The sequence below is a fragment of the Impatiens glandulifera genome, chromosome 5, assembly GCF_907164915.1.
Source record: "Impatiens glandulifera chromosome 5, dImpGla2.1, whole genome shotgun sequence".
Lineage (NCBI taxonomy): Eukaryota > Viridiplantae > Streptophyta > Magnoliopsida > Ericales > Balsaminaceae > Impatiens > Impatiens glandulifera.
Genome location: NC_061866.1, coordinates 45923670 through 45947050, shown reverse-complemented (window position 1 = coordinate 45947050; position 23381 = coordinate 45923670). Strand labels below are relative to the sequence as shown.

Here is a 23381-nt window from a genome sequence, read left to right as displayed (position 1 = left end):
GTGAAAACAATATGTTGTGATTGTAAATAGAATAGTAGGGTTAAAGTATATTTGTATACTCAATACAATTAAACCTAAAGTAAAATTGTGTAGAAAACAAACCTCTGGGGATAAGGTTGAAGAGGGAATCGAGAGACTTGATGTTATAAACAACAGCAGGTGGATGGTCTTTGTCTCGACAATATCCAAACAATATGGGAATGCATGGATGCACAAGAGCATAATGAGTTCATCCTGCGAGAATATTATTGAAGTTCTTTAAAGATTAATTAATTAAGAAGAGACAAAAAAGGAAATAGAATAACACACAAGTACCATCAATCTGCGTTCATGATTTCCAATGATATATGCATTTATTTCTGGTGCATCCCATGTCTTGATAGTGAAGTGTTGATCATTAAGAACCCCATGAAAAAGCTTACCGAACTGATAAGTCCCAATGCAGTTCTCCTCTCTGAAGTTATCAGTCATTATTACTAAGTCTTTGTGTGTGAGTAGCTTTGGTTCTTCTTCCCCTCCTGATGAAAACGAAAACATGCTATCTAGTGTAATAAATATGAAAATAAACAAGTGTGCCTAAACTAAATCGAGTTGGGGGTAAGAGAACGATAGAGAAAGCAGATGATGATGATCGTAAAACCATATATCTTAATCTTATCTTAGTTAGAATGCTAACCTGTCTGAGTATCTCTACATGTTATTATATCTCTACATTCTCTTCCCAATAGGAGCCTCCTTCTTGTTCCTTCTAATCGGCTACCGAAGAACGACAGACTTTCTTTAATTGATTTTAGGGATAAGTCTACTATTAAATATTAAGGATAAAAAATAATATATTATTTATTATATATAATATGAGGAAAGAAATAAGTAATATATTATTATAAAATATTAAGAGAAAAAAAATATATTAATGTATAAAATGAATATGATATTATAAAATAAAATAGATATTTTATAATATATAATATAAAATTAAAATTTTGAGACCCCTAAAAAGTAGGATACATGCAATTGTATTTGTTGCATTTTTTTTTTGTTGATATATATATATATATATATATTAGTTTGAATTTGATTTCAATAAAAAAAATTAATACTTTCAAATTTAAGTATTTTATATTAAAACAAACTAATTTTGTTTTCTTCTAAAAATGTTAATAATTTTGATTTTATCTTCAATTCTTTAAAAACAAACCCTTTAACCTTCAAATTACAATAATATTTATTCAGAATCAAGGATCATGCCTCCTAAATTTTGATGGCTTTTAATTCTTTAGATGTGGATTCTTTTATTATATTTTATTTCAATTTTAGTGTCTCATATCTATATTTTTAACATTATCTTTGACGTCTATCTCTATACTCCACATTATGCTATTACAAAATTAACCTTTATTAAAAATGATGTTGATAAGTTTTGAAAAGTATTGAATTGACATCAGAATTTGTTTTTTATTAAATTCTATCTAAACACATTTTGAATTAAAACGGGGCATGATTATAGAGTGTCATTCTAGTTTTTTTTAATTGAAAAAATAAAATTAATCTTTATGTTTGATGTATTTGAAGAAATATTTTTTTTATTTATAACCATCAATAAATTTATGATTACAATATGATGTTATTCTTTTTTATGTTTGTGTTACTTCTTGTTTAAAGGGAACTTCAATATGTATAAATTTATTTCATTGCATCAAACTTATCAAAATATTATCTATAAGTTAATTTCATTGCATCTAACTTATCAAAATATTATATATACTTATATGTCTTTTTTAGACAAAACTCTTAATTAATATTAATTATTATTTTTTAGAATTTTGACAAATATATAGTCTTCAATAATATGAATTTTATTTTATTATTATATATTAATAATTTTTAAATATTTTTACTAAAAAATATATATTATATATTCTCAAAATCACGATAATCATTATTTTTTTAATAATTCCAAATTATTTAAATAACTTTAGGTTTTCAATGATTACATAATTACATAGTTGAGGTTTAAGTTGTAATTAGTTGCAGATTTTAAATTTAAATTTCGTGTAGGAATATTTTTCACTTGGATTTAAGCTAAATTTCATATCATTATCTAAACATATAATTATATAATATATATGTTAAATTTATAAAGTGTATTTTTCATAGAAAATACAGGTTAAATTTATAAAATCGTTAATGTGTATTTTTCTAGTTGATCATACTTAGAGGAATGAACCAGAACACCAATCAATATTAATTGGTTAGAAAGATGATAATCTCAAATAACATATAATATTTTTTAAGAAAAATGATTGTACATGTACCTCACAAACATTTCAAATAAGTAAGGTTGTGACATAATCATCCTATAAATATATAGGATTTAAGATATTTAAAGATGAATATTCAAAACATTATAACTCCTTACTTAGTTAACTTTTTATTATATATTATTTTATTTTATAAATAAATAATATAATATATATTTTTAAAAATTTTAATATCAAAATTAAACTATTTAATTATATATTATTTATTTTTTAAGAATATTATTTATTTTTAAATCTTAATTCTATAATTAAACCCCTTTAATTATATATATATATATATATATATATATATATATATATATATATATATATATATATATATATATATATATATATATATATATATATCATTTTATTTTATAAATAAATAATATAATAATTATTCTAATTAAATAATATTTAATATATTTATTAACAATCCCTCGTCATTTATTTGACTAATTAACTTAGTGTGACTTCAATGACCAAATTATCTCACCACCTAGGGCTGCAAATGAGCCGAACCGAGTTTAAGCTTGTTGAACTCAAGTTTGTTGGAGTTCGAGATCGACTCGATTAAGTATTTATTAGCTCGACTCGAACTCGAGCTCGAACGAGCTTATAAATTTGAGCTCGAGTTTGACTCGACTATATTACTCAAAAGCTCGACTCGAAAGCTGAACCAAAATTGAATTATATATAATAATTTTTTTTTTTATATTATATACTTTTATTATATATAATATATTAACGTTTTTTTTTATCTTTTTCAATATTATATACAATATATTCATTATTACCTCCTTAGTATTTACTTTTATTATATATATATATATTAATATATTTTTTTATCTTTTTAATATTATATATAACATATTAGTTATTATATCCCTAATATTTATTTTATTATATATAATATATTAATCTTTATTTATCTCTTTCAATATTATTTATAATATATTTTTATTATATATCTAATATATTAACATTTTTTTATCATAAATCCTTAATATTGTTTGTCAAATTTTTTTCTATCTTCAATCAATTGAAAATCAGTGTTTTTTATATTTATTCAACTCTATCTATATAAACATAAGTTTCTTCTAATACATGAAGAAATTATCTAAAAGCAAAAAACAATAACTATAAAATAAGTTAAAACAAATTTAATTACCAATAGGATTTTGTAAATTAATGAGATGTGAAGATTGAAGAAAGAAAAAGAAAAAGAAGAGTAAAATAAATTGTGAAAACTGAATAAGAAGTATATAAAAACTAAAGAAAAAAAAAGATAAGAGTGACAAATAACTAAAGAAGAAGAATAACTAAAGAAGAAGAAGATTAACTAAATAATAAGATATAAGAGTTATTGAAGAAGAGTAACTGAATGAAGAAGAGATGAGAGTGATGAAGAAGATGAAGAGTAACCGATGAAGAAGAGTGACGGTAGAATATTGATGAAAAGGAAGAGATGAAGAGTGACTGTAGAATATGATGAATGAAATATATATTAGAAATTAGGGTTTTACTTTAAGAATTATGGGCCTTCATATTGAGCTTTGAAGAGAGAGAGAAATAAAAAAAAATATTGTGTAAAATTTTAATATTAAATAAATAAAAAATATTTAATTATTTGAGGCTCGAAAAAGCTCGACAAGCCATCGAGCAAGATTTATATGGGCTCGAGTTCGACTTGAACAATAAACGAGTCGGCTCGAGCTCGACTCGAACTCGGTCAAAGTCAAGCTCAAGTCTAAGGATGACAATTTGAAACCGTCCCGCGAAAATCGAACCGAATTAACTTGAGTCAAGTCGAGCTTTGACCGAGCAACTTGCGAGCGGCTCACGAGCGGCTTGACTCATTGCAGCCCTAAATTCTCACCCTAACGGATCATCGGATAACACGGATATCGAGTATACAGGTACCCATTATCATCCCTAATATACATATTAAGCCCATCAAGTTTAGTATACTTAGACTGATTAAACTTAGCTTTATATGACTTTCGATTTAATATTTGTTTTTTTTATATATAATTTATATAAATTATTGTCCGGATCAATTTTTTATAAATATAATGTGGATTGGTTAAAACCGATTTGACCACCTATTTGGATTCAAATAGTGCAAGTGGGCCTCGTCGAACTGCTGCACTATTCTAAGTCCAGAATCCAGATCGTGTGGCACATGATTTTCTTGTTTCAAAATTCTTCGACTCATTGTTTGGGCTATCCATAAGAATTTATACTTTTGTGGCCGCAAGTGACGCAGTTTTTAGCATCATTTGGTCTAGGCTTAAATATGGTATAAGGTCTCATTCTGACATTTGGGCTGCACTTCATTTTGTTAATATTAGTTTTTTTGCTGGATTTCTGTTTAGACCGGCCCACCTATAAGAATAAATTTGGCCCAAGGGTATTCTTATTTTTTATTTTTTTATTATTGATATATATTAATATAGAACTAATTATTACATAATAATTTTCTATAAAAACCTGTTTAAGAATAATTTTATTGGTTTCAAATTTTAGAAGTAAATTTGTCAATATACATTAAAAATAGTATATTGCATTAATATTATGAGACTGATAAAGTATCTAAAAATTGGAATAGATTCAAAAATGTTTTTAAAAGAAAAAAAAGTAATATATAATTTGAAAGAGAATCAAACTGAAGGTGTGATTTATTTTTTTGGTTACATTAACACTATACAATAAATATAATTATTGGATTATATACCGACATATCAGATAATATATATATATATATATATATATATATATATATATATATATATATATATATATATATATATATATATATTAGTATTAGTCTAGTATGCCAATATGTAGATCAGTCTCTAATTATAGACCAATGATATGTAAACATTTTGTGGTTACAACCAGAACACACAGGTCAAAGTTTACCTGTCACTAATTAAATTATAGTTCATACTATTTTGACAAGTCTTATAAAAAAAAATTGATACTCTCGTCACTATTTTGACACATCTATTTTTATAAATCATAGAAAAATAAGAATATTTTAAAATGAAACTAGATTATTTTGCTACGTTTTTTATCATAATTTGACTCAAAAGTAAAGGTGTTATCGGTGCTGGTGATGTCGGGGAAAAAATGTTTAACTTTGTTTAAAAGATAAAAAATTCTTATAGAATTTTTGTGTTAAATGAAAATAAAAATACATTAATCTTATATAATTATGCATGTGGTTAGAATTATTTTTTAAACCAAACAAACTTATAAACTTGTGGATTCACACAATCCTTATATGAACAAAAGTCTTATTACATATTCACACAATCTTATCCATGTGTAGGCCTTTACTTATTTTTAATAACAAACACTATTATTATATAATACTATTAGCTGGCTTCAACTATTTTTTCACTATAAATAGCTTCAACTTCATCCAAAATATCTTATAAAAAAAAATTCACCCTTTCATATCTATACCATCGAATTATCAAGAGTTCTCTGTTGGAATTTATGGGTCACTATTATAATAAATAATTGTGCAAATATCATCTTTTAATTAAGCCAAAATAATATGATCTAATTAGAAATCAAGTTTATAGGCTTATGGGTGTATTTGTCATGAATATAAAGTGAGGATACCTAAGTGGACTTTCTAATTTTATGAAGGGGCTAAATTAGAAATGTTTAAACTAAAATAACTAACATTATGGTTATTTTGTAACGGTATGGTCCCCAATTGATGTACGATTCAATTTCTTCTTTGCGTCCCCATCAACAGAGAGAGAAAACAAATTTGATGTACTCATCAATTGGAAGATCCATTCCACTTCTAAAGGAAGAGAAAACTAAAGAATCTTTCAAACATAAGGAAAGAGATGACGAGTACAGGTACGCTTCCGCTAATGTTAATCGTAATATTCTTGTCTCATATATATATATTATTAGGATTTAATTCAGATAATTCAACAATTGGTATCATAGCCATCCTAATTTAATTATGTGAGAAATTATATGATGAATTATATCGATGTAGATATAATATACAGATTTAATTATATGATGAATTATATCGGTGTAAATAACATATTAAGATTTAATTATGTAAGGAGAAAATTATATCGGGTGTAGATATATGCAGATTATATGCATGCTGATTAATATGAAATTATATGCATGCATGATGATAATAAAAGCATGTTATTAGGAATATATATATATATATATATATATATATATATATATATATATTAATTTGTGATAATTTCAAATAAATTTGGGGAAAATATAAAAATTTAGGGTTAAACAGAGGAATTATTTTTTTGATAAAATTTAGGGATATTAAGATTCTCTCCTAAGTCGACTATTTAGATTATTGATTGATATAATATATAATATATTATAAATCTTAAGAGAGAATTGAGGAATATATAATTTATTAGGTATAATTTATTTTATTTCACAATAAAATTAAATTAAACTACATGTCATTTATCAAAAACAAAATAATATGTTTATTCAGAAAATAATATATTATTGATTTTGGTTATACACAATAATATATGACATTTAAATTCAAAATTAATGATATTATAGTTCATTAATTGAATTGTATTCATTGATACAAATAATCACCAAAGTGACAATGTTTGTTGAAATTGATTCAATAAAATTTTGAATGTAAGTATTGTGTAATTCATGTGATTATATTATTTGATCCAAAGATTAATAATTAATTGACCGAATTACATAAATACTTGTGATGATAAACATGTAATAATTATAAAGTCATATTTATGTGAATAATTAATCTATCCAAAGATAGATTTTATTATTTGACATGTCTTATTATTAATGTTTGATCATTACAACAAAATACTATTAGCAATTAATATTACTGTCCAAAGACTTGATATTAATGTTGTGTTAAGTATTTTGAGATGGGATAAATCATAATTTGAATTTAATTGTTACTTAATATTATAGTCATGAGCATGTTATTAATGTAATTTATTATTTTGTTTTTTTATGAGTACAGCTGCTGCTACTGTATCTGCTAATGCTAATTCAATTCCGATCCTTAATGGAAGTAATTTTAAGGATTGGAAAGAGAGCATTCTTATTGTTCTCGGATGCATGGATATCGACTTTTCGTTTAGAATGGATGAGCCCACTCCTACTACGGATGATAGTAACTCTCATGATAAGAGAATATATGAGAAGTGGGAACGTTCTAATCGTTTGAGTCTTATGATCATAAAGCGTGGCATACCTGAGGCTTTTAGGGGTGCGGTATCTGATGAGATAACCAATGCCAAAGATTTCCTTGCCAAAATCGAAAAGTACTTTGAGAAAAGTGATAAAGCAGAAAAACTAGCACTCTTTTAAAGAGACTAATTTCTATGAAGTTTAAAGGTAAGGAAAACATAAGGGAGTACATCATGGAGATGTCTAATGTTGCTTCTAAGTTGAAAGCACTCAAACTCGAGATGTCTGAAGACTTACTCGTGCACTTGGTTCTTATATCTCTTCCAGTTCAATTTAGTCAATTTCAGGTCAGTTATAACTGTCAAAGGGAGAAATGGTCTCTTAATGAGCTCATTTCATTTTGTGTACAAGAGAAAGAGAGATTGAAGCAAAACAAGACTGTAAGTGCTCATTTGGCAAGCACCTCTAAAGAAAGGGGTATAAAGAGGAAAAATGAGGCTGCTAATGATAAATTTTCAGCATAAAAGAAACGAACTCAATCTCAATCTCAAGTTAAAATTGATAAGAGTTGTTTCTTTTGTAAGAAGGAAGGACATTAAAAGAAAGATTGTCCTAAGTACCTTATTTGGCGTGCTAAAAAAGGTACATTTCATAATTTAGTTTGTTCTGAAGTTAATTTAGCTTCAGTACCAAGAAACACTTGGTGATTAGACTCTGGTGCTACTGCTAATATAAGTGTTTCATTGCAGGGTTGCCTGAATTACCGAAGACCAATTGATGCTGAAAGACACATTTATGTGGGAGATGGGAAATCGGTAGAAGTGGAAGCAATAGGGCATTTTAGATTGTTATTAAGTACTGGTTACTATTTGGATTTAATGGATACTTTTGTTGTACCGTCATTTAGACGTAATTTAATTTCTGTTGTTTGTTTGGACAAATTGGGATATCATTGTTCATTTGGAAATGGAAATTTAACTTTATCTATTAATTCTAAAGTTGTTGGAAGTGGTTCACTTATAGCTTATGATAATCTTTATTTGCTTGAAACAGTTGCTTCTTATAATGAAACCTTGAATGTGGAATCACATGGTACTAAGCGAAAAATAAATAATGAAAATTCAAGTTCCTTATGGCACAAACGATTAGGACATATCTCTAGAAATAGAGTTGAAAGACTTGTTTCCGAAGGAATTTTGGATAAAATTGATTTTTCAGACTTTAATGTATGTATTGAATGCATTAAAGGAAAACAAACTAAAAGGAAGAAATTATGTGCAATAAGGGCAAATGACGTCTTAGAGTTGATACATACGGACATTTGTGGGCCATTTCCTACATCTTCTTGGAATGGTCAACAATACTTTGTATCATTTATAGATGACTACTCAAGATATGCATACATATTTCTAATTCATGAAAAATCACAAGTATTGGATGTGTTCAAATCATTTAAAATTGAAGTTGAAAACCAACTCAATAAAAGAATAAAGAAAGTCAAATTTGACCGTGGTGGTGAATATTACTGTAGATATGACGGTTCAGGTGAACAACGTCCAGGACCTTTTGCCAGATACCTAGAGGAGTGTGGGATTGTCCCACAATACACCATGCCTAGTTCACCGAGAATGAATGGTGTGGCTGAAAGACGTAATCGCACTCTTAAGGACATGGTAAGGAGTATGATTAGTCGTTCGACTTTACTAGAATTCCTATGGGGAGAGGCACTAAAGACTGCAGCCTACATTTTAAATAGAGTACCAAGTAAAGCAACTGCTAAAACACCTTATGAACTTTGGACTAGTCACAAACCTAGTTTAAAGCATTTTTATGTTTGGGGATGTCCTGCTGAGGCAAGGCCTTATAGGCCGAATGAAAGAAAATTTGATCCCAAAACAGTTAGCAGCTATTTTATTGGGTACTCTGAACGATCAAGGGGATATAAATTTTATGATCCCAAGTTAAAAACAATTTTTGAGACGGGAACTGCAATATTTTTTGAGGATATTGAGTTTGATGGGAGAAATAACTTTGTCTTTGAAGATAATTTGGATTCAACAATTCCTATTGAGGAAGACTTGATTCATATCCCAAATGATTTTGACATTGATATGAATATTATTCATATTAATGATCAAGTTCAAAATCAAGAGCAACAAGAAATTGTTGAACAAACTCATGAAGAACAAACTCAACAACCTCAAGATCAAGTGCTTTTAAAACGATCCACTAGAGAAAGGAGAACTGCTATATCAAATGATTATATAGTTTTTCTTCAAGAAAATGAGGATAGTGGTAGTATAATGGAAGATGACCCTATCAGCTTCCAACATGCTATGAAGGATACTAATTCTGAAAAGTGGATTTGTGCAATGAACGAAGAGTATAAATCTATGCAAGACAATAAAGTTTGGGAACTTGTCACGTTACCAGAAGGAAAGAAACCTATTGGTTGTAAATGGATTTTTAAAACCAAACGGGATTCAAAGGGTAATGTTGACAAATATAAGGCTCGTCTTGTAGCAAAAGGTTATTCTCAGAAAGAAGGGATTGACTTTAAAGAGACTTTTTCTCCAGTTTCATCGAAGGACTCTTTTAGGACAATCATGGCATTTGTTGCACAGTTTGATATGGAGCTTCACCAAATGGATGTCAAGACAACGTTTCTCAATGGAGACATTGAAGAAACAATATATATGGTGCAACCAGAAAACTTTGTGTTAGAAGACTCAAAGCATATGGTATGTAAATTGAGAAAATCCATTTATGGGCTCAAACAAGCTTCTCGTCAATGGTATCAAAAATTTCATCAAATTATTATCTCATTTGGTTTCGAGGTAAATGTCGTTGATGAATGTGTGTATCAGAAATTTGTTGGGAGTAAGCATATTTTTTTGATTTTGTATGTTGATGACATACTACTTGCCACAAATGATTTAAGCATATTGTATGAAACCAAGAGTTTTTTATCAAAGAATTTTGAGATGAAAGATCTTGGCGAAGCTTCTTTTGTATTAGGAATCCAAATACATCGAGACCGTTCTCGAGGTATCCTTGGGTTATCTCAAAGAAACTATATTGATACAGTGCTTAAAAGGTATGGAATGTTTGATAGTAAACCTTTAGATACTCCTGTCGCTAAAGGAGACAAATTTAGTCTCAATCAATGCCCAAAAGGAAATCTTCAAATTGAAGAAATGAAATCAATTCCCTATGCTTCGGTTATTGGGAGTTTGATGTATGCTCAAGTATGTACGCGTCCTGATATTGCGTATATTGTTGGAGTTTTAGGCAGATATCTTAGTAACGCGGGATTAGATCATTGGAAAGCAGCCAAAAGGGTTATGAGATACTTAAAGAAAACAAGAGATTGCATGCTCATATATCAGAGGTCAAATAAGTTTGAGATCATTGGGTATTCTGATTCTGATTTTGCGGGATGCCAAGATAGTAGAAGATCGATTTCAGGCTATGTTTATCTGTTAGCTGGAGGAGCTATATCCTGGAAGAGTGCTAAACAAACTCTTGTAGCTTCTTCTACCATGGCAACTGAATTCATAGCATGTTATGAGGCATCAAATCATGGTTTATGGCTAAGAAATTTTGTCACAGGGCTGCGTATTATGGAAGGAATTGAAAGACCACTAAAATTGTACTGTGACAACAGATCAGCCGTATTATATTCCAATAACAACAGGAGTACAACAAAGTCAAAATTTATTGACATTAAATTCCTTGTTGTTAAAGAAAGGGTACAAAATAGACAATTAAGCATAGAACATATAGGAACAAACTCCATGTTAGCAGATCCTCTTACAAAAGGCTTGGTACCCAAGGTCTTTCATGAGCACACTACTCACATGGGTATTTTAGTATTTGAGGATCTTTAGTTTAAGTGGGAGTTTATATTACATTGTTGTTCTATGACTTTAAAGTATTTGTGTATACACTTATGTTTTAATTTTCAGTTATGATAATGTTTAAAAATATTTTGTACAATAATGTTAAAAGTTTGATCTCACTTAAGTAGGACCAATTGAAAATTGACATGAAAAGATCACCGTGCATGGAATTTTCATTCCTCACATTCATGATATGATTTGTTAGTTAATTGTATTGATTTATGTGATCATTGTTGGGTCTAGTTGTGAATAAATACAACGACGAGCTCTTTGGTCCTATATTGATAGAGTTAATTGATAAAATTGTTTATACAACATATGAATGAGATGACACAAAACTTCGGGCGCATTATGATTGTTACATTTATTTTTTGTAATACGTGATCTAGTGGGAGATTGTTGGAATTTATGGGTCACTATTATAATAAATAATTGTGCAAATGTCATCTTTTAATTAAGCCAAAATAATGTGATCTAATTAGAAATCAAGTTTATAGGCTTATGGGTGTATTTGTCATGAATATAAAGTGAGGATACCTAAGTGGACTTTATAATTTTATGAAGGGGCTAAAATAGAAATGTTTAAACCAAAATAACTAACATTATGGTTATTTTGTAACGGTATGGTCCCCAATTGATGTACGATTCAATTTCTTCTTTGCGTCCCCATCAACAGAGAGAGAAAACAAATTTGACGTACTCATCAATTGGAAGATCCATTCCACTTCTAAAGGAAGAGAAAACTAAATAATCTTTCAAACATAAGGAAAGAGATGACGAGTACAGGTACGCTTCCGCTAATGTTAATCGTAGTATTCTTTTCTCATATATATTATTAGGATTTAATTCAGATAATCTAACATTCTCATCTTGATGATAGTGGTGATAAGTTTGATACTCACAATAGACTTGTGTATGACTATGACACCAGATAGTCATATTCTTTCACAAAAATATGGGTTTCAACTATCTGAATGGGAGGAGAATCACAAAGGTAAGGCCGATTTTCAATCTTTGGACAAAGATATTGAAAGGGTGGCACCAGGAGGGCCGGATCCTAAGCACCACGACAATCAACCACTTACAGAGACTTAGCCGCTTTGTCAAGGAAGTATGAACAAAATTAATCAAATTATATATAGTTAAATAAGCTCAAAAAATTGTATAATGTGTTTATTATCTATCTTATTTATAATCAAATCAAATTTCATGGGATTCTATTTACATGGATTTTTGGCTTTTATTGATAATACTAAATTATAAATTTATGGTGTATGCATATACTCTGTAAGACATGGCATATGAATTTTTAAATTGGAGAGATGAAAATAAATAAATAAATAATTACTGAATCTCAATTTGAAAATAGTGATTATCTATCTATAAACTTGTAATATCTTATAATTAGCCTGACATTTTCAGAGAAAAATAATTGGTGATACAATTCAATTTATAGATGTTTCTCATTAAAAATTTTATTTATTTTTCAACTAAACTTTATAATTGAGACAAAGAGATAAGGTTTTTGAGGCATTATGGAGTATCTCCCAGCCTCAAGCCCTCAACCCGCTAATATCACTCCAATCCATAAATCATCAACAAGGATCAAGATATTTGATTCCTTCACCTCTCTCAAGTATATCTAGAGACAATTAGGTCGGTTTCTACTTAAGTATGTTTGATTCCTTCACATCTCTCAAGTATATCCCTCAACCCGCTAATATCACTTCAATCCAATTCATAAAGAAGAATGTGAATTTATTCATAACTCTGATGCGGTTAAAAGTAGAATCTGGGTAGGAGGAGATAAAAGAATGGTTGAAATCAAGAAAATTTTTGAAAGCAAGCAAGTTATTTTGACAGAGGTTATCAATCTGGTGACAAAGGTAAAAATATTCTTATCGGTAGTCTATGCAAGTAACTCTGGGACAGAGAGGAAGACATTTTGGAATGATTTGAGAAGAAGCATTACGGACGACGAAGCGTGGGTTATTATGAGAGATTTTAACATTACAAAATTCAGAAATGAAAGAGAGCCTGAGACAGACATAACACAAGACATGCAGGATTTCAATGAATGCATTCGAGACATAAGCTGCATTGAATCGTCTTCCTCAGGTAATCTATTTTCATGGTCAAGTACAAGAGGGGCGGACAACATGACAAAATGGGCAGAGTTGATAGAGGCCTAGTGAATGAAAAATGGATGGAGCTTTACCAAGAAGCCAAATCCATGTTTTGCAACCAGGTATCTCTCATCACTGCCCTTTGAAATTCTTTTGGGAGAAGGAGAAAAAACAGAAAAGACCCTTTAAGTTCTTCAACTTCTGGATGAAAGATGAAGAATTTAATGAAATCCTTAATGAAACTTGGAACATTAGAATTAATGGAACAAAAATGTTTAGAGTTTGTGAGAAACTAAGATTACTGAAAGGGAAGCTGAATAAGCTAGACCAGAAAAAATATAGTGGGATTTCTAAAAGAGTAGAGGAAACCAGAACGAAACTGGAGGAAATACAAAACAAGGCACTAAGAGCCCCAAATCTACCTTATAATAGGGAAGAGGAAAAAGAGGCTCTTACGCGATTCAGAGACCTCTGTTCTAAAGAGGAAAGTTTTGCTAAGCAAAAATCTAGAGAAAATTGGCTTTCATTAGGAGACAAGAATACTTCTTTCTTCTATAAAAAATGTTCATCAAGAAATTTCAGAAATCAGGTCCTAAGGCTCACAAACTCAAATGAAGATGTTTTACAAGGACAAAAGGCAGTTCATGAGGAAGCAATAAGTTTCTACAAAGATCTTATTGGAACAGAAATGAGCACAATAATAGAGGACAACCGAAGATTGCTTCAACAGATTGTGCAAAGGAAAATCAGTGAAGAAAGTGGTAACCAATTGATTACAAGAGTCAATATGGAAGAAGTCAGAAAAGCTGTGTTTTCGATGAAGGGAGATAAAAGCCCAAGGCCAGATGGTTTCAACGTGAACTTCTTCAAAAAAACTGGGAAATAGTGGGTAAAAGATGTAAACGAAGGGGTTTTGGAATTCTTCCAAAACAAGAAAATGTTGAAGCAATGGAACGTCATAGTGTTGAATTTGATTCCCAAGAATTCAATTCCGGAAAAAATTCAGGACTTTCGTCCTATTTCATGCTACAATGTTATTTACAAAATTATTTCAAAAATTATTTCGTAACGTTTGAAAACAGTTATTGATAAGCTTGTAGGATTAGGGCAATCAACATTTATTCTTAAACGCTCTATTTCCCATAACATCCTACTCATGCAGAGTTTATTGAATGGATATGGCAAGAAAAAAACATATCGCCACGTGTGGCTTTCAAAATTGACATTAAAAAAGTTTTTGACTCAATCAGATGGGGATCAATCCACGAATTTCTCCTTGCTGCAGGTTTTCCAATTATTTTCATTGATTGGATTATACAATGTGTTTCCACTCCTCACTTTGTTGTGAGCGTGAATGGGGAGTAAGGCAAGGAGACCCTTTATCTCCTTACCTATTCGTCTTTATAATGGAAATTGTTGACTGCATTTTAAAAATGCTTCTGAGAAGTCATCATTTCAAATTTCACCCGTATTGCAAAGAAGAAGCAATAACCCATATATGTTTTGCAGATGATCTATTTTTTGTGGCTTATGCGGATGTTGAATCTGTTAGTATAATCAAAGAAGCTCTAACAATCTTTTCGAGTATTACAGGTTTATATATCAATGAGGACAAAAGTCAGGACTTCTATGGAGGGGATAATGAAGAAAGGAAAGAAAACATATTCAATATTATGGGAATCAAGGAAGGTGAACTACCAGTGAAATACCTTGGAGTACCCATGTCATCAAAACCACTCCGATACAATCACTTCAGACAACTGGAAGAAAATGTTAGAAATTATGTCTTGGGTTGGGCTACGAAAAAACTGTCTTATGCAGGTAGAATCGAGCTCGTTAAAAGAGCTATCTTTGAAATTATTGGCTACTGGGCACAACAGACAGTCATCCCAAAGAAAGTAATGGTTGATTTCGATAGAATCATGAGAGACTACATCTGGGGAACACAATACAAAGGAGGAAAAAAAGTCAAATGGGAGGATGTTTGCACTCCCATGGAAGAAGGCGGACTAAGAATAAAAAATTGTGTTAAATGGAATAATGCCTTCACCATCAAGAGTTTATGGGAGTTAGAGAAAAAAAGCGGACTCCCTATGGGTCAAATGGGTGCATACAAGATTTATGAAAGAAGAGCAGAGTATCTGGACACGAAGCATCAATGAAAGAATGACATGGTCATTTAAGAAAATCTTTAAAACAAGAAAAGATGCATTTCAAATGGTGAAAACCACAATTGGAAATGGAAGAGGGATATTATTCTGGAATGATCCTTGGCTGGATAATATTTCTATTATATTCAAAGAAGAAATGCATGGAAGCAGAGTTAGAAGAGAATACATCAAGTACTCATTTAGAGACGTCTATGAAGGTAAATGTGATTCACTTTTGAGGCGTATTCCAGAAGGTGATAGAATCCTAAACCTAATGAGGCAGAAACAACTCAATGAAAGTAATGATGAGATATGCTGGAAAACAGAAAGCAATGATAAGTTTATTATAGGAATGGCATGGGAAATGGTTAGAACAAGAAGATAGGAGGTAGATTGACATAATGTGGTATGGTTTTCAAAGATTATTCTTCGTCACCAATTTATTCTCTGGCTGGTATACAGGAAAAGGTTGACAACAAAAGACAGAATTCGAAAATACATAAATATTTCTGATATCAATTGTGTCCTATGTTCGGGAATTGAGGAAAACATAAACCATTTATTTGGGGAATGCTCTTTTGTAATACAAATCTGGAGGATGTATGCTGCAAATATTAACATCATCAACTTTCCAGGAATATGGGAAGAAATCCAAGAGTGGATGAAGAATAAAGCAAAAGGAAGATCCTTCTATGTAAGTATGTTGAAATGCTACTTTGGAGTAGTAATCTACAATATTTGGAAAGAAAGAAATTCAAGAACTCACAGTGGAAAAAGTAGAACCACTGAAGATATTTAGAGAGATATAACTTCAGATGAAAATGCACTCATTCAATCCTGAAGAGGAATCGAAAGGAATGAAGAGAATAGAAAGTTCTACCAGATATGGGATATTTCGTTTGAGAAAATCACAAGTAGAATAAAAGTAAAAACGCTAGCGCTAATTGATTGTTTATTGTCTGTAATTCAATTATTGTTTCATTGTCAAATCTAGAAATTGTCTAGATCTGATTTTTAACTTTTGTATTTTTTTTCCCCTCTTTTAGGTTTTTTTAATGAAATGTCACTAAGCCCCAAAAAAAAAATTAATTTTGTTGATTCAAGATTATTCAAAAATTATAAATTAGGGGTTAAATTGAGTATTCCCAAGTCTATTTTCAGTATTTATATAAGAGTTAAAACCATTTGTAAATAAATCAAAAGAATATTTAGAAAATTTAAACTAAAGAGAAAATGTTCTGCTAAATAGTTTGAACAATATATAAAAATTGAAAACCCAATAAAAATAAATCTCATTCAATTCTTTTAATTAAAAATCAAATAATTATATTTTATTCATACAATTTGACATTTTAACTCTAGATATTTATTTGATGAGCGATACATTAGAAAATTTGGGATAGAAAATGAGAAGGGAATGATGTGTCACAACATCACTAAGGCCTTGTTTGATGAAAGAGTTTTTGGGATAAAACTCAGTTTTTATCCCATAACCCAAATATCTTATCAATTATCAAATCAAATAATTTTATCATTTAAATACCAAAATTACCCTATAATTTTATCCTCTCTCTAAATCATCATTCTCTCACCTACACTATATCCTCTCAAGTCAAAGGGCAAATTAGTCTTCAAATTTTAAAAACCAGTTTTTTTCTATTTTTTATCAAATAAGGATTTTTTTGGATAAAACCCAGATAAAACCAAAAAAACCCTTTCCTCAAATAAAGCCTAATAGGAAAATGATAAAGGGTGAAGAGAGAAGAACAAATTTGTTATTTTTTCGGTGAATAAATCACATTGCGCTTCATTCTTTTTCCAAATTATTTCTCATTTATTATAATTATTAAAAATTTGAAGAGTCACCTCATTAAAAAAAATATATATTATATTAATTAAATCGGGTATTGGTTTCGGGTTTGGGTTTGCCGCACTTCCCATCCCCGAACCCGATTTAAAATATTCGATCTCGAACCCGATCAGGTAACCTTTATCATTCTCATTCTCACCCTGATTTGAAATATTTGACCCCGACTATCGGGTACCCACGAGTGTCGGATATACGAATAACCATTGTCATCCTAATGCCCATAATGTATGCATCAAGCCCATAATGAACCCATCAAGATTAGTATACTTAGTCTGAGTTAAACTCAACTTAGAGCTTTATATGACTTTGGATTTGATATTTGTTTTTTTTTATTTTATATAAATTATTGTCCTGAATATTTTTTTATAAATATAATGTGGATTGTTTAAAACAGTTTAGGCCAAATTGACCTATTGACCTATTTGGATTCAAATAGTGCAAGTGGGCCTCGTCGAACTACTGCACTATTCTAAGTGCAGATCGTGTGGCACATGATTTTCTTGTTTCAAAATTCTTCGATTCATTGTTTGGGCTATCCATAAGAGTTTTCTACTTTTGAGGCCGCAAGTGACGCAGGTTTTAGCATCATTTGGTCTAGGCTTAAATATGGTATAATGTCTCATTCTGATGTTTGGGCTGCACTTCTTTTTGTTAATAATTTTTTTTGCTGGATTTCTGTTTAGACCGGCCCACTTATAAGAGGCCCACTTATAAGAATAAATTAGGCCTAAGGGTATTCTTGATATTTTATTTTTAATTTTTCATTGATATATTATTATTTTTTTTTAAGAAAAAGTTTCATTTCATTAAAAAAAAAATTAATAGTAAAAATATAAAAATTTAAAATTAAATCAAGATAATTTTTAAATTTGAAAATAAACAAGAATTTAATTACAAACCACAATAATCAAGTTTAAGAATAATTTTATTAGTTCCAAATTTTAAAAGTTCATTTGACAGTACATTAAAATCGTACATTTAATTAATATTATGGACTAAGAAAGAATCTAGAATTAGAATTAAAATAAAATTTTAAAAATAATAGAAAAAAAATTAAAAAAGGTTTAAAAATGTTTTTAAAAGAAAAAAAGTATTATATAATTTGAGAGAGAATCAAACTGAAAGTGTGATTTAATTATTTTTGGTTACATTAACACTATACAATAAATATAATTATTGGAATATATACCGACATAACAAGTAATATTGTTTTTTTAGTTTTAATCTAGTAATTATTATGGGTTTCAACTATCTGAATGGGAGGAGAGAGTCACAAAGGTAAGGTCGATTTTCAATCTTTGAACAAAGATATTGAAAGGGTGGCACCAGGATGGCCAGATCCTAAGCACCACGACAATCAACCACTTACATAGACTTAACCGCTTTGTCAAGGAAGTATGAACAAAATTAATCAAATTATATATAGTTAAATAAGCTAAAAAAATTGTATAATGTGTTTATTATCTATCTTATCTATAATCAAATCAAGTTTCATTGGATTCTATTTACATGTATTTATGGTTTTTATTGATAATACTAAATTATAAATGTATGGTGCATGCATATACTCTGTAAGACATGTCATGTCAACCTATAAATCAGAGAGATGAAAATAAATAATTAATTAATTGCTGATCAATCTCAATTTAAAAATAGTGATTAATTTATAAACTTGTAATAATAGATGTTGCTCTCTAGATTTGTTTTTTCCACGTAAACTTTATATTTGAGACAGAGTGAAAATTATAATAGATAAGAAATAGTAAAAAAAGATTAGACTATTCTAAAAATTTCAGGATAGCAAACATTCTCTAGAATTTCTCTTAGATTCAAACCCATAGCTGATGATAGAACTAGAATAGATATTTTTTGTTTCCTACTTACACGAGCCCATATCCTTGCTTTTCTATCAATTTCTAATTCTGATCTTCCTCCCCAATCTGATATTATGGTACCGGTATAGACCGCAATTCCGTTATGATCCAATTCTGACCGGTAATAAATACCGGGGCTTTGCAATATTTGATTGATCACAATTCTGTATATTCCATTTACTATAGAAGTTCCCAGGGAATTCATTAGAGGAATGTTTCCAATAAAAATTGTTTGTTCTTGCATGTCCCGACTCGTTTTCCAAATTAATCCTCCAAATACATATAATTCAGAAGAATATGTGAGTGATTCAAACACAGCATCTCTTTCTTTTATCAAAGGTTCGACCAATTGATATGTTTCTACAAATAATTGAAATTCAATTTCTTGATCTATATCTTCAATTTTTGGAAACTTAGAAAGTTCTTCCGCCAAGCCCCGATCAATGAACCTAAAAAATCCTTCAAATTGTATCTGATTAAACCCAGGTATTGTAGACATTTTCTCATTTCCATCCCGGAGCTTTTTTAAATTGCGCATTTCTCTAAAATCCCATTATTGGCTCATTCTTCATTGAATCGTATAAACGATCTAGCAATAATGAAATTTTTATTCTATTTACTTTACTGAATCACATGAAATTTTTCCCAACTCCTTATATGGAATGTATGAAATACGTATGAATGGAGGAATAAAGAGAATTTTCTACTTAAATTGAATTGGAATTTGCAACAGATACAAATGGAAAGGAATTAATAAAACATTCCTAGAAATAGAATTTGACCACTTAAACAAACTTAGTATGTTAGGGGATTTGTATAGAATACAAAAAAAATCATTGAATTTGTACGATTATTATGATATTACATATTCTAACTTGCTTGAATCCCCCCCCAAAAAAAAATAAATGGATTTGTTATTTGATTTGATCTTTTCAATAAGAAAACAATATAAAAATCAGAAAAAAATACAGTCTTTTTTTTTTTCACTTAGTTCCTTTCATGTATTTTATTCTTCAAAAAAAGGATTCACAGAGAAGATTTTTACCTATTTTTTAGTCGTATTTGTAGAATACGATCGGGAATAAAAAGTCGACCGAGAATTTCCTGATAATTATAGTATAGACAACATATAGAAAGAAAATAACACATTTGTTATCTGTGTAATAATTTTGATTATGGGGTTTACATATACTCAACGTTGTTGTTATAATTAACATTGAAAAAAGATTGTTTATTAAAATGAATTTCTAATAATGAGTTATGTATCAATTTGTATTTTCTTATGTCATTAGGAAAAATCAAATTGATATTAATATACAAGAATAGTTCATGAATTCACAGTTAATAGTTAATGGTTCCAATCCAATTGGTCATGAATTTTGGCTTTTGTGACTTAAAATCCACATTTTTTTTTTCAAAAGAAAAGGGATTTTTTAGTTATTATAGAATGAATTGAAATAGTGGATCAAATCCAAAAAAAGGAGAAAGCAATTAAGGAAAACAAGCTTCAAAGCGCAAGTACAATAAATAAAAAAAGAAGTTCAGTAATCTAACCAAAAAGGAGAGAATTTTCATCTATTTTGTATCCTTTTGGCGATATGGCCGAGGGGTAAGGCGGGGGACTGCAAATCCTTTTTCCCCAGTTCAAATCTGGGTGTCGCCTGATTAATAAAAGAATCGAAATCTCTGGTAAGAATTCTTTATTTTATTAAGAAGAATTCTTTATTTTATTAAGAATTGAAAATAAATTTTCTATATAATATTATATGAGTTGAATAAAATATATTTTCTATATATATTATTTGAATTTATACAAAATAAAGGTAACTAAAGAATTAAAAGATGTTCAGATTTTTAATAAAATTAAAAAATTGGTTGGATTTCTAAAATACCGTCACTAATGCAACTGAACTATAAACGGTTGCTAATGGCTGCGATTTTGTTGGCCCGATTAGGGGAAAAATGACATTTAATTTTTGTTTATATTGTTCAAACAGTTTAAATGTTTTTTTTGCAGCTGCCGCCCTTTAAAGAAACACAATTATATATGTTTAGAGACCCTCAATTCTCTGGTTTTATTGAGTTTTGAAATTAGAGATCTTAATTCAAAGAATATATACATAGTTAGAAGATGAGTTACACATTATATTAACAAATCCAACTATACATTGTTCTTTTACCTTTGAGACACAAAGTTAGTTACGAAACATCATTTGAAGTTGGGCTGTGCTTAAAAAAATTGGGATGAGTTTAAATTATTTTTTGAGAAATTTATGAATGAAATTGGTAGATGAGCGTATGTTTTACATATTTTGGATAATTAAAAATATAAATAACAAATTAATTTAATATATATATGGGTGGGTGGGCTGCCCACTCCGTTCTTAACATAGATTCGCGCCCTTACGCAAAAGGACACCATTTTTTGCATCCTTGGGTCTAGGCTTGAATCCAATATAAGGTCTTAGTCTGTGTGTAGGGACAAATCTAAAATTTAGAATTATGGTGTGTTTGAAAAAAAATTATGATGAGTTAAAGAAAATAAAGGAAAAATTATAAATAAAACGAGTTAATAATATAAATTTTTCTATTTTTAAAAAATTACAAAAATAAATATTAAATTAAATTAAAATTTTAAGAAATTAGGAGTTTATGTTACACTTATACATTAATTTTTTCAGTGGGCTTAAAACATAACATATATCCGCCACAACGAGTGAACATCTAGAAATTAGAGTTAAGGTTTAAAAATTATTGAAAAAAAGAGATATGTTGAATTAAAAAAAATGCAAAGAAAAGAATAATTTATAGTTGACAGGGAATATATATATATATATATATATATATATATATATATATATATATATATATATATATATATATATATATATATATATATATATATAAAATAAATTATTTTTGTTCAAGTTTAAGTCAACTTTTTTTTTAAGATCCATCTCTAATTATAAACCAAATATACAATATGTAGACACTTTACGGATTCCATCGAGAACCCAGACAGTCAAGCGGGCATGAATTGGTTCAGTTGTCATAATTAAAAAAATACAATTTTCACTATTTTGACACATCTGTTAGAGAAAAATAAGAATATTTAAATGAAAAAATATTAAAGGTAAATAATAATGATAAAAAAAAAACAAATTAAGAAAAATGAAAATAGATAAAAAAAAAAATATTATCATAATTTGATTGAAGTATAGGTTAAAAGGTGCTATTCGAGAGATCTGACAGTAATAAAAAAAACTATTCACCTTTTAAAAAATAAAATATCTTAATAGAATTTGTGTAATAAAAGGAAAAATAGTTCAAATTTTATATAATTATTCATGTTGTTTGAATTGTTTTTCAAACCAAATGAGACTATAACTTGTGATTCACACTATTGATTATCCATCCATGTGTAGATCATATTTACTTTTGTTTTTCCTTTATTATAAACTTTTTAATAATAAAAACTAATTGATATTAGTAAGTTCCTCTTACTTTTTTTTTTTTTTTTTTTAATATAAATAGTATGAAGTTGATCCTTAAAATCTCATCAAGCGCTTCTGTCATTTTATATCTATATATACATGTTATGAAAAATCTTATATTGTCAAAAGCTCTCATTCTGATGGTGGTGGTTATAAGTTTGATATTTACATTAGACTTTTGTCTGACTATGACACTAGAGAGTTACCTCCTTTCACAAAAATATGGGTTTTAACTAACTAAATGGGAGAAGAATCACTAAAGTAATGCCAATTTTCGACCAGTCCTTAGACATACATACTCAAAAGTTGGCACCAGAAGGACCAGATCCTAAGAATCACGATATACCACCAAAAGAGACTTAGCCGCCAAATCAAGCAAATTATGTATAGTTAAATAAGTTCACAAAATTTAATGACGGAGTTTAATTATCTACGTTATATATTATCAAATCAAGTTTCT

At 28.9% G+C, this 23381-nt stretch overlaps 1 protein-coding gene, 1 long non-coding RNA gene and 1 other non-coding gene across 3 annotated transcripts; 2 read left to right on the top strand and 1 right to left on the bottom strand.

The window, feature by feature from the left end:
- Nucleotides 1-154: 154 nt before the first annotated feature.
- Nucleotides 155-741, bottom strand: LOC124937553. Its single transcript, XR_007099373.1, has 3 exons — nucleotides 677-741; nucleotides 316-518; nucleotides 155-234 (listed from the first exon to the last, which is right to left on the bottom strand). It is a non-coding gene; the product is annotated as an uncharacterized LOC124937553 (long non-coding RNA).
- A 5434-nt stretch (nucleotides 742-6175) lies between these two features.
- Nucleotides 6176-7685, top strand: LOC124939497. Its single transcript, XM_047479969.1, has 2 exons — nucleotides 6176-6188; nucleotides 7336-7685. The coding sequence occupies exons 1-2, from the start codon at nucleotides 6176-6178 to the stop codon at nucleotides 7683-7685; spliced, it is 363 nt and encodes a 120-aa protein (XP_047335925.1).
- A 13334-nt stretch (nucleotides 7686-21019) lies between these two features.
- TRNAC-GCA lies at nucleotides 21020-21090 on the top strand. The gene has a single exon. It is a non-coding gene; the product is annotated as a tRNA-Cys (tRNA).
- The last annotated feature ends 2291 nt before the right edge of the window (nucleotides 21091-23381 follow it).